Genomic DNA, 11787 nt, shown 5'->3' with positions numbered 1-11787 from the left:
TTAAACAGCTCTTTATTTTCTGGTAAATAATATCTGGCTCTACACACCAATGTGTATTGCTCAGCTAAACCACAGGGTTAAATCTCGAAATAATAATGCACTAATAATAACACACAACACAGACATAACCACTTATCCAAACAGTTAGTGCTCTTTGTGCAGGTGGTGCTATACAACAATTGTGAAACAGTGTTGCAGTGCAGTCTGGGTACAGCGCCGGCTAGCGTTAGCGTTTAACAATGACAATGACAGTTAGAACAACAAAACATGAAACACTCACAGTTATTTCATATCTGTACTCCTTTTACAGGTCCGCCTGTAACCATAACAAAAGGAAGAGATCGCTCGGCCACATTCCGATATGCTCCCAGGTCACGCCCCCTTTTGTAGAGAGTGCAATCACGTCTCCTCTAATCCATGACTGACACATCGCTTACCACAGTAAGGCGCTGACTTCGAGTATTGTGGCTTCGCCCCCTTTTTGGATGGCCAACTTCCGACTGACCCTGGAATAAGTTGTAAAGCCATCCAGTCCAGGTCACACTGTTCCTGTTGTACAGCACCCTCACACAGGTCGGGAGGGATATTGTTGACTCTGATTCATTCACTCTGTCACAATCCCCCATGCAAAAAAATTTAACTCTGTCTAAATCCAATAAACACCAGAAAAACACTGGAAATGGTTACTCAGTTCACATTGACTTGACCCATTTCCCCACAAAAAATTTTAAAATGCAATAAAAAAAAAAAAAAAAAACACTTTTCAGTGCAGTTGGGCAATGTCCCTCCTTCCTGACTTGTATCTGTCATTGATTCATTCTGAATACTTTAAACCCATCCCAACTGAGTAGAAGCAAATTCCTAAATTTCTATTGGAGGGTTGTAACAAGCTTGCAAGATTTAAAACAAGATTACAAGAAACAGGAGGTTGTTCTTGTTCAGTAGATTTAAAGCTGTATTACAGTTTGATAGGGAATTACACGCTCGTGGAATTTTAAAAGAGAATTGCAAACTGTGTCGAAATGTAAAAAAATGCCTAAACATACAAAAAACCCAGAAGAATATGCCCGTGACCATTAAGGATTTAGTTGTGGAAAACAGTAAAGGAAAGAAGGTACAACTGAAGTGTGCAAGTACTGTCTAGTTACTATACATACCAAAAATAAATAAATAACCAAACACAATAATTTCATACAGTATATGAAGTGAAACCCCCTCCAAAAAAAAAAAAAAAACAATTTACATATAACTCGAAAATAGCTCAAAATAAGTATAGAAAAATGCAATTAATAAAAACTAAAAACAGAAGCCCTAATTCTATAGTTTTGGGTCCTTTTTCTCAAACCATTTCAAAGAACGTGTCTTTTTTATCTTCTGGAGAATCCTTCTAAAAGACCAGAGCTATGCCAGTTTAGGCAATCTCCCTGCACGTCACTCATGCTTAGAATAAGTCATAAAACATTTTCTCCCTGGAGACGCTCTTTATGAATATAACACGGTTAGGTATGAGGTGAGCAAGCTATGCTCCTTGTGATTGTTTGCTGCTGTTCACTTTTGATTTTATTCATTTGATTTCTACATTTTAGCCCCTAAAGTCATAAGGCATTTGAAAACATCATATATTCAGTATCTTTTTTTCCTAGTTGGTAAAGGTTACGTCTTGAAAAGTAACACACATAAAAACAGTAAGCAAAGGCTTGGTAAAAGAAACACAGACACAGGACAGTCAGGAATAATCTTCGCTCTTTAACAGAACTCTGTTCACAAAGCTTGGTTATTGTAGTAACCTTAAAATGCACTTTTCTTGACAAATATTTTGAGATGTTTTCAATAATTTGTTATTTTTTTAAGCCAAAAAACGGATATGCAAATATGTCCATTTCCTGGTAACTAATCAGAAGTGCACCTAGAGCAGTAGTGTTATCCAAGGTATACGCAGTTAAGCAGCGTTGGCTGAGGGCCAATAACAAATGTATCTGTTCAATCTGTTTAATCCACCAAATGGAAGTTTACCCACATTTTTTATTTTTTATTTACACCTACACCACTACCCTAGAGTATCAACCAGTAGTTAAATATAACTATTTCCAGTTATTGTTGGTAATAACCTTTTAAAAAATACTGGACTACAGGAAAAAAAAAAAAAAAAAAAAAAGTAAAAAACACATTAAAATTTATTCTGATACAATAAATACAATACAAAAACTAGATTCCTTTTTTAATTGGAATTACTATTGTTAAAAAATCTTCAGCCAATATAACCTCCTGGCCATTTAAATGTGCTGCAGCTTGCCTTTTCAGTTCCATGACATCATCCTCATCCCCCTCTTTTAGAAGAGCTGGGGGCTTGTATCTCTGGCTAAAATGATAAAGAGCCAGTTGCTTTGCTTGGCACGCTTTAGCAAACTCTGCTGCCATGCTGGGAGTGCTGTGCCCGTGCTCCATGGCCTTGTCTTTCTGGGTGTCATCCAGCGTGGCTTCATGGACAAGGACATCTGCTCCATGGCACAGCTGCTGACCAGCATCGCCCACAAGGCTGCAGCAGTCCCCCAAGATACAAATCTTTCTTCCTGGGATAGGTTCCTCCAAAACATCTGACGGGAAAACTGTGACCCCATTTTCTAGGACTACAGATTGTCCAGTTTTTAGTCTGCCATAAACTGGTCCTGCCTTTATTCCTAAATGGAAAAGAAGAGGATTGAAATTAGACTAAGCTTAGACTTGATGACGAGTGCTAGTTACAGAATTCCTTCAAATATATATATATATATATATATATATATATATATATATATATATATATATATATATATATATATATATATATATATATATATATATATATTTTTTAATCTACACATCCTACCCCACAACTTCCAAATGCAAAAAATATTCTAGAAATTTGCAGAAAAAGGAAAAATAACAACTGAAATAGCTTGGTTGAATAAGTGTCCACCCCCCTTGTAATAGCAGTCCTAAATAAGCTCAGGTGTAACCAATCGCCTTCAAAATCACACACCAAGTTAAGTGGCCTCCATCTGTGTTAAATTGTAGTGATTCACATGATTTCAGGATAAATTCAGCAGTTCCTGTAGGTTCCCTCTGCTGGGTAATGCATTTCAAAGCAAAGACTCAACCATAAGCACCAATGAGCTTTCAAAAGAACTCCAGGACAAAGTTATTGAAAGGCACAGATCAGGGGATGGGTATAAAAAATACAGATATATCAAAAGACGATTATTAAGAAGTGGAAGGCAATGGCACTACCAAGACCCTGCCTAGACCAGGCCGTCACTCCAAACTGAATGACTGAGCAAGAAGGAGACTGATCAGAGAGGCTACCAAGAGGCCAATGGCAACTTTGCAAGAGCTACAGGCTTTTATGGCCAAGACTGGTCAAAGTTTGCATGTGACAACAATATCCCAAGCACTTCACAAATCTAGCCTGTATGGTAGGGTGGCAAGAAGGAAGGTATTACTCAAGAAAGCTCACCTTGAATCCTGTTTGAAATATGCAAAAACACACTCCGGAGATTCTGTAGCCATGTGGCAAAAAGTTTTGTGGTCTGACGAAACTAAAATGGAACTTTTTGGCCTAAATGCAAAGCGTTATGTTTGACGCAAACCAAACAGAGCGCAACACCCAAAGAACACCATCCCTACTGTGAAGCATGGTGGTGGCAGCATCATGTTATGGGGATGTTTCTCGTCGGCATGGACAGGGGCACTTGTCAGGATAGAAGGGAAAATGAATGGAGCAAAGTACAGAGAAGTCCTTGAGGAAAACCTGCTGCCTTCTGGAAGAAAGATGAAACTGGGACAGAAGTTCCTTTCAGCATGTCAGCAACCCAAAACACACAGCCAAAGCTACACTGGAGTGGCTAAGGAACAAAAAGGTAAATATCCTTGAGTAGACCAGTCAGTGCCCCGACCTAAATCCAATCGGAAATATGTGGCATGATTTGAAGATTGCTGTCCATCAACACTCCCAAAGGAACTTGACAGAGCTTGAACAGTTTTGTAAATAAGAATGGTCAAATATTACCAAATCTAGATGTGCAAAGTTGGTAGAGACCTATCCCAACAGACTCGCAGCTGTAATTGCTGCCAAAGGTGCTTCCACCAAATATTAACTCAGCCGGGATGGAGACTTATCCAACATTATTTACAGGCAGGATCTGCCCTGCCACAATATATATTCCCCTTTTATCTACCCTGTAGTCCAATCTGTGAAGGACACAGGATCCAAGTTTGAGGCAAATGTTCCATGCTTTGATGTCTTAAATCATCAGTAAAATAAAAGCATACTTTTTTTTTTTTTAATTTCTGTGTCGTGGGGTTTTGTTCTTGCGACAGGGTGAGAGACATCTAGATGTGATGTTCGGCCTACCGACAGACGGAGGTGCTAAAGCCATTAACTTCCTTCCCTTGCCAGGATGGAACAGACCAGTGTCTATGGCCAGTTTACGGTGGCCATCTTGGTAAGATAAGCCACATAGATTAATTCAACCTTCCCTTCTCCAATACAGAGATTAAAGAGATACACCTGTCAACTAGTGACAGGTGTATCACGGATTGTGGAAGCGGATTTTTAAAGTATATAAGGGGACTGTGATGGCTTGGGAATTAGTGGGTTTTCGGAAGCATAGGAGGGGTACGACTACAGATACTTAGACTGCAGCATAATTAATTTTGTTTGTAACTGCAAAACAATAGAGCCTGCAATTCCACCTGGGACCAGGAGGCAGACACAAACAAGGGAACCACTGTGACCAGAATCCGAGTCCCTTGTAACCTTGTGAAAAAAGGCTAGGAGGTTAAGACTGACTTCTTTTCTACCCTACTGAGAAGATTTTGTTTATTCTTTTATGTTGTTGTGTGAATACAACTTTCGGACACTGTAAACAAAAATCACACCATTCTTTTGAACCTCTGTTTATGAGTTAGATTTTGTTTTGGGTTCAGACTGGCTCGGTTCCCGGTCCCATTCACAGTTCTTAACTACAAAAAAAAAAGACTTTTGCCATTATTACCTCAGTGATGAATTAAACAGACAGCAAAGTACAAAAACATCTCCAAGCAGAACAAAATATTGTCCATAGTGGCCAGCACAGCTTTATAAAAAATAAAAAACAACAACTTTCAACTGGCTTTCAAAAAAAAATTCACTGTCAACACGGTCTGCGAGGGCCCATTATGGCCTTGTGATTGAAACTGAATACCTACAAGCAGAATATCCAAGCTTTGCCAACCATTCTGTCACTGGCCAACAGTACATCACCCACTGAGCACATTAGCCAGTACACACGGTAACCCATGACAAACAACGTAATTGAAATCTGGAACACAGAAAAGACTAGTTAAAACAACAACGACAACAAGAGAAATGCTGCATAGTATATTTACCCAGTTCCTTCAGCTTCTGTACATTTAGTCTTCCTGGACGCTCCCCTTCCTCCACCACAAACCCAAAGGAAGGTATCCGATGATAAAGCTGAAATGCTTTAACAACGACTTGCTCGCTTTCAATAAGAGTGTAGGAGTTATCTGCCGGGTCCAGGTGAATAGTCCTTCCTTGGCCTTCTTGTGGATGAAGTCCTTCATCGCAGTTAGTCATTTTTGGGTCCAGAAGTCCCTCTGGTGGACTCTGGTCTGCAGTAGGAACAAGCTCATGGACTACATAAGGAAACAGCAGCTGTGAACTGGAAAGCCCCAGAGTGACTCGGAGAAACTTTCTCAGCCCAACCGGTCCATAGATCTCCACAGGCTGGTGATCTTTGCCAGCAGTGGAAGTGCAGTGAAGGCTCACAGTGCAGAGAAGACCTGGGAGTCCAAACATGTGGTCCCCATGAAGATGGGTGATAAAAACTTTTGTGATCCTACCTGGAATATTGTATGAGAGAATAATACAGTTTATTATCTCTCAGTACAATGCTACTAGAATCTATATAATATATATATCTATAATATATATAATAATATATATATATATCTATATCTATATATATATATATATATATATAAAATCAGGAATTTTACAACTACATTAAGTTAGATGCGTTAAATCCATTATGTCAGTGGGTGAAAGAATTGCAAGCTGATTAGCTATTGCTAAATTATTATTACATTAACGCTTGGTTTGCATACATATTTGCAATAGCAACATTATCACGGAGTAACTTGTCATGTGCTGAAGATTTATTGCTTTAATTCAGATATGTAGGTAGCTGTTGCTTCCAGGAACCTAATCACGTCCTGTTCTGTACGTCACTGTAATGCTCAGACTGGGTTCTCTGGACTCATATATACGGGGCACGTATCAGTTAAAGTAGCAATATTACTCTTTTACATTAGTGTTTGGCATACAATTCTTGCATTGTGCAACTTAACTACGCGTTGATGGTAGGTAACAGTAACAAATGCTTTTGTCAATATAAATAAAAACATTTATAGGATGCGGGTACCCTGTATTATAGCCCATTTAATTTGTTTGTGTCGTCATCGGCTCGCGTCAATTTAGAAACAAAACAGTCGACATTCATTACATGAGCTCACAACATGCTTACATCTTAAATGGCTGCGACATCAAAACACACAGACTACAACTCACTAGCTTTCAACTGGCTCTTCATTAGTTGCGTCTGTGTCCCTTCACCGCAGTCAAACAGCCAGCAGTCCCCCTCTATCCGAAGAACCAGCGCTGAGGCACCGCGATGCGGCGAAGGGTAGGCAGAGCCGGTCCCCAGGAAAGTCAAATCCATAGCCATTTTTCTAAAAAGTAAATAATAATAATAATAATAATAATAATAATAATAATAATAATAATAATAATAATAATAATACGAGGAACTAGAAGCAGGTTGATTTCGCACGACAGAGGGTTACCACGATGTAATTCTCATCCACTGTGTACACCTTACCCTGAACTCAATATTTTTCTTGTCTGCACTTGCAGCACTCAAAGCTGCTGTTTCCTAGGCAGACTAACTTCATGCGTATTTATCTTCTGAACTACATTTCCCAGCAACTATCTGAGTTATATATCTCCCGAATCCCGCGAGATCTATGTATGGACGTGAGCTAATCGGTTGTATTATGGAAAATGCGGTTATCTTTAACAGTAACTCGTGTAGGGCTTCTGATTTTTGGTGTTTATTCCGACTTTTCTACTCTCCTTTAAGAATTAAATTGATATCTTTTAAGCAATATCGTGTACCTCAATCACAACTGAGAAACGTGTTAATAGTATTTTTTTTTTCTGTGAAACTAATTTACAGCTGCACAAATATGTTTCATGTTTAAAAATAAGAAACAAAGGTTTCTTTCAATTCACGTAATGCATCTGCAATTTCGTCAAGATAATAAATACATTTAAAAACAAATATGTGGCATTTCCTTCATACCAAAATAGAACAGTATGTAACAGAAACGAAACTTTACTGTTCCGCCAAAACAGCTGATAAGTTTCCAATATCATTCCAAATGTGAGAAAACGCAGCTTGTATTGATGAGTGACACTGGGAGTAAATATCTATTTGTGGTCTCGCAAACATTTCCCCATTTAATGCAACTAAAATAGAGTTATTAAAAAAAAAAAAAAAATTCCAGATGAAATATTACTTATATTGTGGTTGCAAATATTGTCCAGTTTATTAAATATTAAAAACTTCTATTCTGTGGTCAGCAGATCATTCAGCTTGACAAAACAGGTTCTACATTTGGTTTGAAAAATGTATTTTGTACAATAGAAAACAATTTTTTTTTTTTAAGTAGTAATTATAAAACATACACCATGTTCTATAATGCTTTTAATGTACTGTGGTTTACTGGTGCTCGATTGTGCTTACATTTGCCCATTTGTTATCTTATCCCCATACCCTGATGCCCAAAAGTACTGCATTTTCAATACAAAATACTGCGATTCATATTAATAGTAATAGGACTTAGGAAACGTATATAAACATATAGTAAATGATAAATAAATAATCCTTTTTGTGTGCAACCTTATTGATTTAAAATAAACGCTATAATACGTGATTTAGTGGTCATGGACTGTAAGAACGTAGGCAACGCACAGAACCACTTGTCCTACTATGATGAAACTCTCTACATTCATTAGCACACATTACTGAGAGATCAGACTCTGGGGCACATGGGTGTCTCTGTCTGTACGTCACACATTTTTCTTTTAAATCAGAAAATATTACTGATAACAGTTGGCTGAAGTTGGTCAGACTGATATTCTGTAACTAACTCTATTATTGTCAGAAGCAAAACAAAGAACATAGTCAAGAAACAGTAAGAAAAAATAATTTTAAAAAAAGTTATCAATGCAAGTTAAGAAACATTTCTCACTTTCAAGCTGACACCCAAGGTGTTTAATTACGGCTTCACAGCTGTTTTGTATGATTTGTGAAGTGTTTCCCCAGGATATCTGCATAACAGGAGGTTTTTCAAATTACAGAGATAGATCAAATTATTATGCAGACATAGTGCCTGACAAGAACAGTATTACATGTCAGGTTTATAATGGGCAAGACGGCAGAACTGAAAACCCTGTTAAGATCTGACAATAAGGCACTTTTTTGGCATTGCTCCTGTATCCAAGAAAAGATATTTCACAAGGAACAATCACTGTTTTCCACTCCAATTACCCTGAAGGAATTAGAGGTGATAATATTTAAAGGCTAGTTGTATACTCTTTGCAATAGCTTAACCCTTTAAACACTGCAGACCTGTGTACAGGGTTAGGAAATAGATCTCTATTCAAATCAGCCAGCCAGTAAACAAATATTTCTGCAAGTGTTGAGAGCTCTAGTGTTAAATAATGCTCCAGAATATTTTTATACACGGTTTATTCTTCTGTGTACTAATATGCACATCTGAGTCAATTTGTATTTGTTTTTCAGTGTAACACTAAAACCATTTAAAAGTAGTTATACTAGGGTAATCCTTCTGTAAGTGCCAACTTTTCACATAGAATCAGCCCTAACTGCCCCAGCCTACACTCTGTATCGTCAGTGTTAAAGTCTTACATATAACAAGAGTAGGAATAACACATTAATAACACATTATCTGACAAAGGTCTTAGTAAATAACATGCTGAAGAGTTGAATGTTGTGTATTCAGTTTATCCCACATATTGAGTTTGTGGTTTAAAACATTGTTTATTTTTTCTGGTGTTTCTGTGTTGTACTTGCAACTGTATTTACAGTAGTTTTCAAACCAAGAATAGTTTGCAGAACTATGTGTACTTTGGATATTGCACAATATTTCCTCCGTCCTCATGCTGTATGATCATGTATGGGACAAAACGGGCGCTAGGGGTTCTGTTTGTGATACAGTCACCTAAATCCCAATAAATTAAGTACACTTGTAAAATACATTTTATATTACATTGATTAAACATTTGATTTAGTATACAGAAACAGAAATACAGTAATATAATTTGAAATGGCCAGAGCAATTTGACAGTAAATAAACAATTAAGAAATAACCAAGATATAATTCCGTGTGACAGTACTTCTTCAGAGTAAATACCCAAACTTTGTCAGCGGAGTCACCTTTGGGTCCCCATAATGTGACACATTCCAAAACACCAGCTGATTAGGAGGAGGAAGTGAAACTGTTGGCACCTAAAAGATTAAATACTTAGTTCTACATCAGAATATCAAGAAACACCTACTTCTGAATAGTACAACAGTTTACACATTTCACATTATGGGCATTGTGTCACTCGAACATCCTAAAACAAAGAACAAGAAAGAAATACACAAATAAAGCTAGTTTGCTGACTTGAGATTAAGCAGTGCTATATTGTGTCTGTTTTGAATATCTATCTATCTATCTATCTATCTATCTATCTATATATATATATATATATATATATATATATATATATATATATATATATATATATATATATATATATATATATATATATATATATATAAACTAACCAACTATTTATACACGTATACAGAATACAAACATACTGGAACAGAGGTACAGCCACAAATCTGATGTAGAGTACTGTATTTAAAAAAAAAAAATGACAGACTATTACAAAAATAAAGTCCATAAAACAAGCTACTGTACAGCAGTACATCTCACACCTATGTCAATGATGAGGAGATATACATAGTTTGGTAAATAACTTCAGACAGTAGGAGTTTCTAATGGTCTTCAGTGCACCCAAGTAGACTAACTTTCTCTAAAACACATATTACACTCTTTACATTATGAATACGTATTAACAAGTTAGAACAGATGAAAATAAAAAAGGGGCAGTTGGTAAAAAACTAAGGATTTTATTCATCTGTTTTATTCACTGAATGTCAGTCTTAGTTAAACATTTTGCATTCTGACAGAACTGTGTTGTGTTTCATTTATTTATGATTTACACAAAGCCTTGTTCTTCATCTACTTTCACCAATAAAAAGTCACTTCACATGAAATAATTTTATAAGCATGAAGGACATTTTAAATCTATGCTAGTCATAAATAATGACCCTGTAATGCAATGGACCAAATTTCTGTTATAAATTGGACATATATTATCCAAAGGCGAACTGCAACTAGATGTATTAAAAGAAAATAAATTGGTAAAATAAACAGATTAAGGTGGTTAACAGACAAGTATAACAAAAGGCACAATATAACCACAAAAGAGGACAAACAGGGGCAAAAGGAGATTAAGCCCTGTATTGTCTTAATCATTAAACACTACTGATTGTGTCCATTAAATTACTTAAAATAAGCGTGTTTAATCCAATGTTAGTGACATTAACCTCAAAACCTTAGAAGGCATACATAGAATCCCTGGGGTAGGTAAAATTGAAAAGGGAAAGAAATATGAAAAAGGACATTAAATAAACAAAGGCCTGAAATTACAAAACAAAAGGGGGCTGATCCATCAGTACTAACTTAGCTCATGGTCTCCTCCTTTGGGGACAGTAACTTCACTTGAGTTTGGGAGGTTTTGCTGCAGCTTCTGGCCAATCATAAAGGTCAGGCAAAAAGGAATCATACTCTATGTTCCAAATCTTCGATCTGATGAATTGCTCTTTATGCAGCGGCTCTGGATAGTGGAAGGCGACGCCATGGGCATACACATATTCAACGACCTACACAGACAGAAAACAAGAATGTGTCAATACAACATATGCACCTATTATATGACAATGATGAAGATATGTATTAAAAAGGGCAAGCCAAATCCACATTTTTTTTGCAAAGCTTAAGGGAAACTTGAAATCCCACTGCCTAACAGAATAAAATATGAAATACTACGAGTTCAGAGCATTTTTAAAAAATCCAACTCAAAACGACAATTCACTTGCAACCATAATTCACTAATTCATTGCAGATAATGCTACATGATTGAAAGTACATCAAAATGTGTAAAATCCACTCAACTACCTGCAAATATGAAAGTCATCATAATATATTATAGCAAACATACTGTAGAGAGTTCTTTTTCCTCCGTCAGTCACAGATCTCTTTTTTATTTTTATTTTTTTTTCCCCCTGGCCCACAAATCTATATCGGATTATTTTTGTAAAAAGGGTACTCAAATATTGTGTTCATTCCATTTCTGACTTTGCTAGCACTGCAGTAAAACAACAACTAAATAAATGAAACAAAACCACAAATTAGGAAATCTGCCAGGTTAAATTAATAATTTACTTTTCTTGTTTGATTTCTGCTCTGTTGCTGGTTAAATGTACAGCACAGGCAAATAGTGCTGTTTACAGTAGTGCAACTCATGAATACAGCACATATAAT

At 36.6% G+C, this 11787-nt stretch overlaps 2 protein-coding genes across 5 annotated transcripts in view; both read right to left on the bottom strand.

Moving 5' to 3' along the window:
* Window positions 1-2152: 2152 nt before the first annotated feature.
* Window positions 2153-7272, bottom strand: LOC121317840 (zinc phosphodiesterase ELAC protein 1-like). 2 transcript variants are annotated; one of them, XM_041253950.1, is made up of 4 exons: window positions 6921-7272; window positions 6611-6771; window positions 5407-5883; window positions 2153-2678 (listed from the first exon to the last, which is right to left on the bottom strand). In XM_041253950.1, the coding sequence occupies exons 2-4, from the start codon at window positions 6765-6767 to the stop codon at window positions 2206-2208; spliced, it is 1107 nt and encodes a 368-aa protein (XP_041109884.1). In that variant the 5' UTR covers window positions 6768-6771; window positions 6921-7272; the 3' UTR covers window positions 2153-2205. The 2 variants fall into 2 exon arrangements, with proteins under 2 accessions (XP_041109884.1, XP_041109879.1); XM_041253945.1 differs by having other exon boundaries at window positions 6611-7272.
* Window positions 7273-8294: 1022 nt separating this feature from the next.
* LOC121317816 (NAD-dependent malic enzyme, mitochondrial-like) overlaps window positions 8295-11787 on the bottom strand; it is a 36607-nt gene continuing 33114 nt past the window's right edge. Inside the window, exons 16-17 of one of the 3 annotated variants that reach the window (XM_041253928.1) lie at window positions 10927-11126; window positions 8295-9745 (exon numbers count right to left, since the gene is read on the bottom strand). In XM_041253928.1, the coding sequence (XP_041109862.1) occupies window positions 10962-11126 (165 nt within the window). In that variant the 3' untranslated portion in view covers window positions 8295-9745; window positions 10927-10961. Of the gene's footprint in view, window positions 9746-10877; window positions 11127-11787 lie in introns of those variants that run through there. The other 2 variants (XM_041253934.1, XM_041253922.1) reach the window with 2 other exon arrangements.

The sequence above is a fragment of the Polyodon spathula genome, chromosome 1 (genome assembly GCF_017654505.1).
Source record: "Polyodon spathula isolate WHYD16114869_AA chromosome 1, ASM1765450v1, whole genome shotgun sequence".
Classification (NCBI taxonomy): Eukaryota; Metazoa; Chordata; class Actinopteri; order Acipenseriformes; family Polyodontidae; genus Polyodon; species Polyodon spathula.
This window is presented reverse-complemented; position numbering and strand designations above follow the sequence as displayed.

Excerpts from the sequence above, each read along its gene's own strand:
- LOC121317840 (XM_041253945.1), bottom strand. The coding sequence starts at position 6,767 with ATGGCTATGGATTTGACTTTCCTGGGGACCGGCTCTGCCTACCCTTCG. Across the intron at positions 5,884-6,610 it reads GAAGAGCCAGTTGAAAGCTA|GTAGGATCACAAAAGTTTTT; the intron begins GTGAGTTGTAGT and ends ACAATATTCCAG. Across the intron at positions 2,679-5,406 it reads ACAGAAGCTGAAGGAACTGG|GAATAAAGGCAGGACCAGTT; the intron begins GTAAATATACTA and ends TTTTCCATTTAG.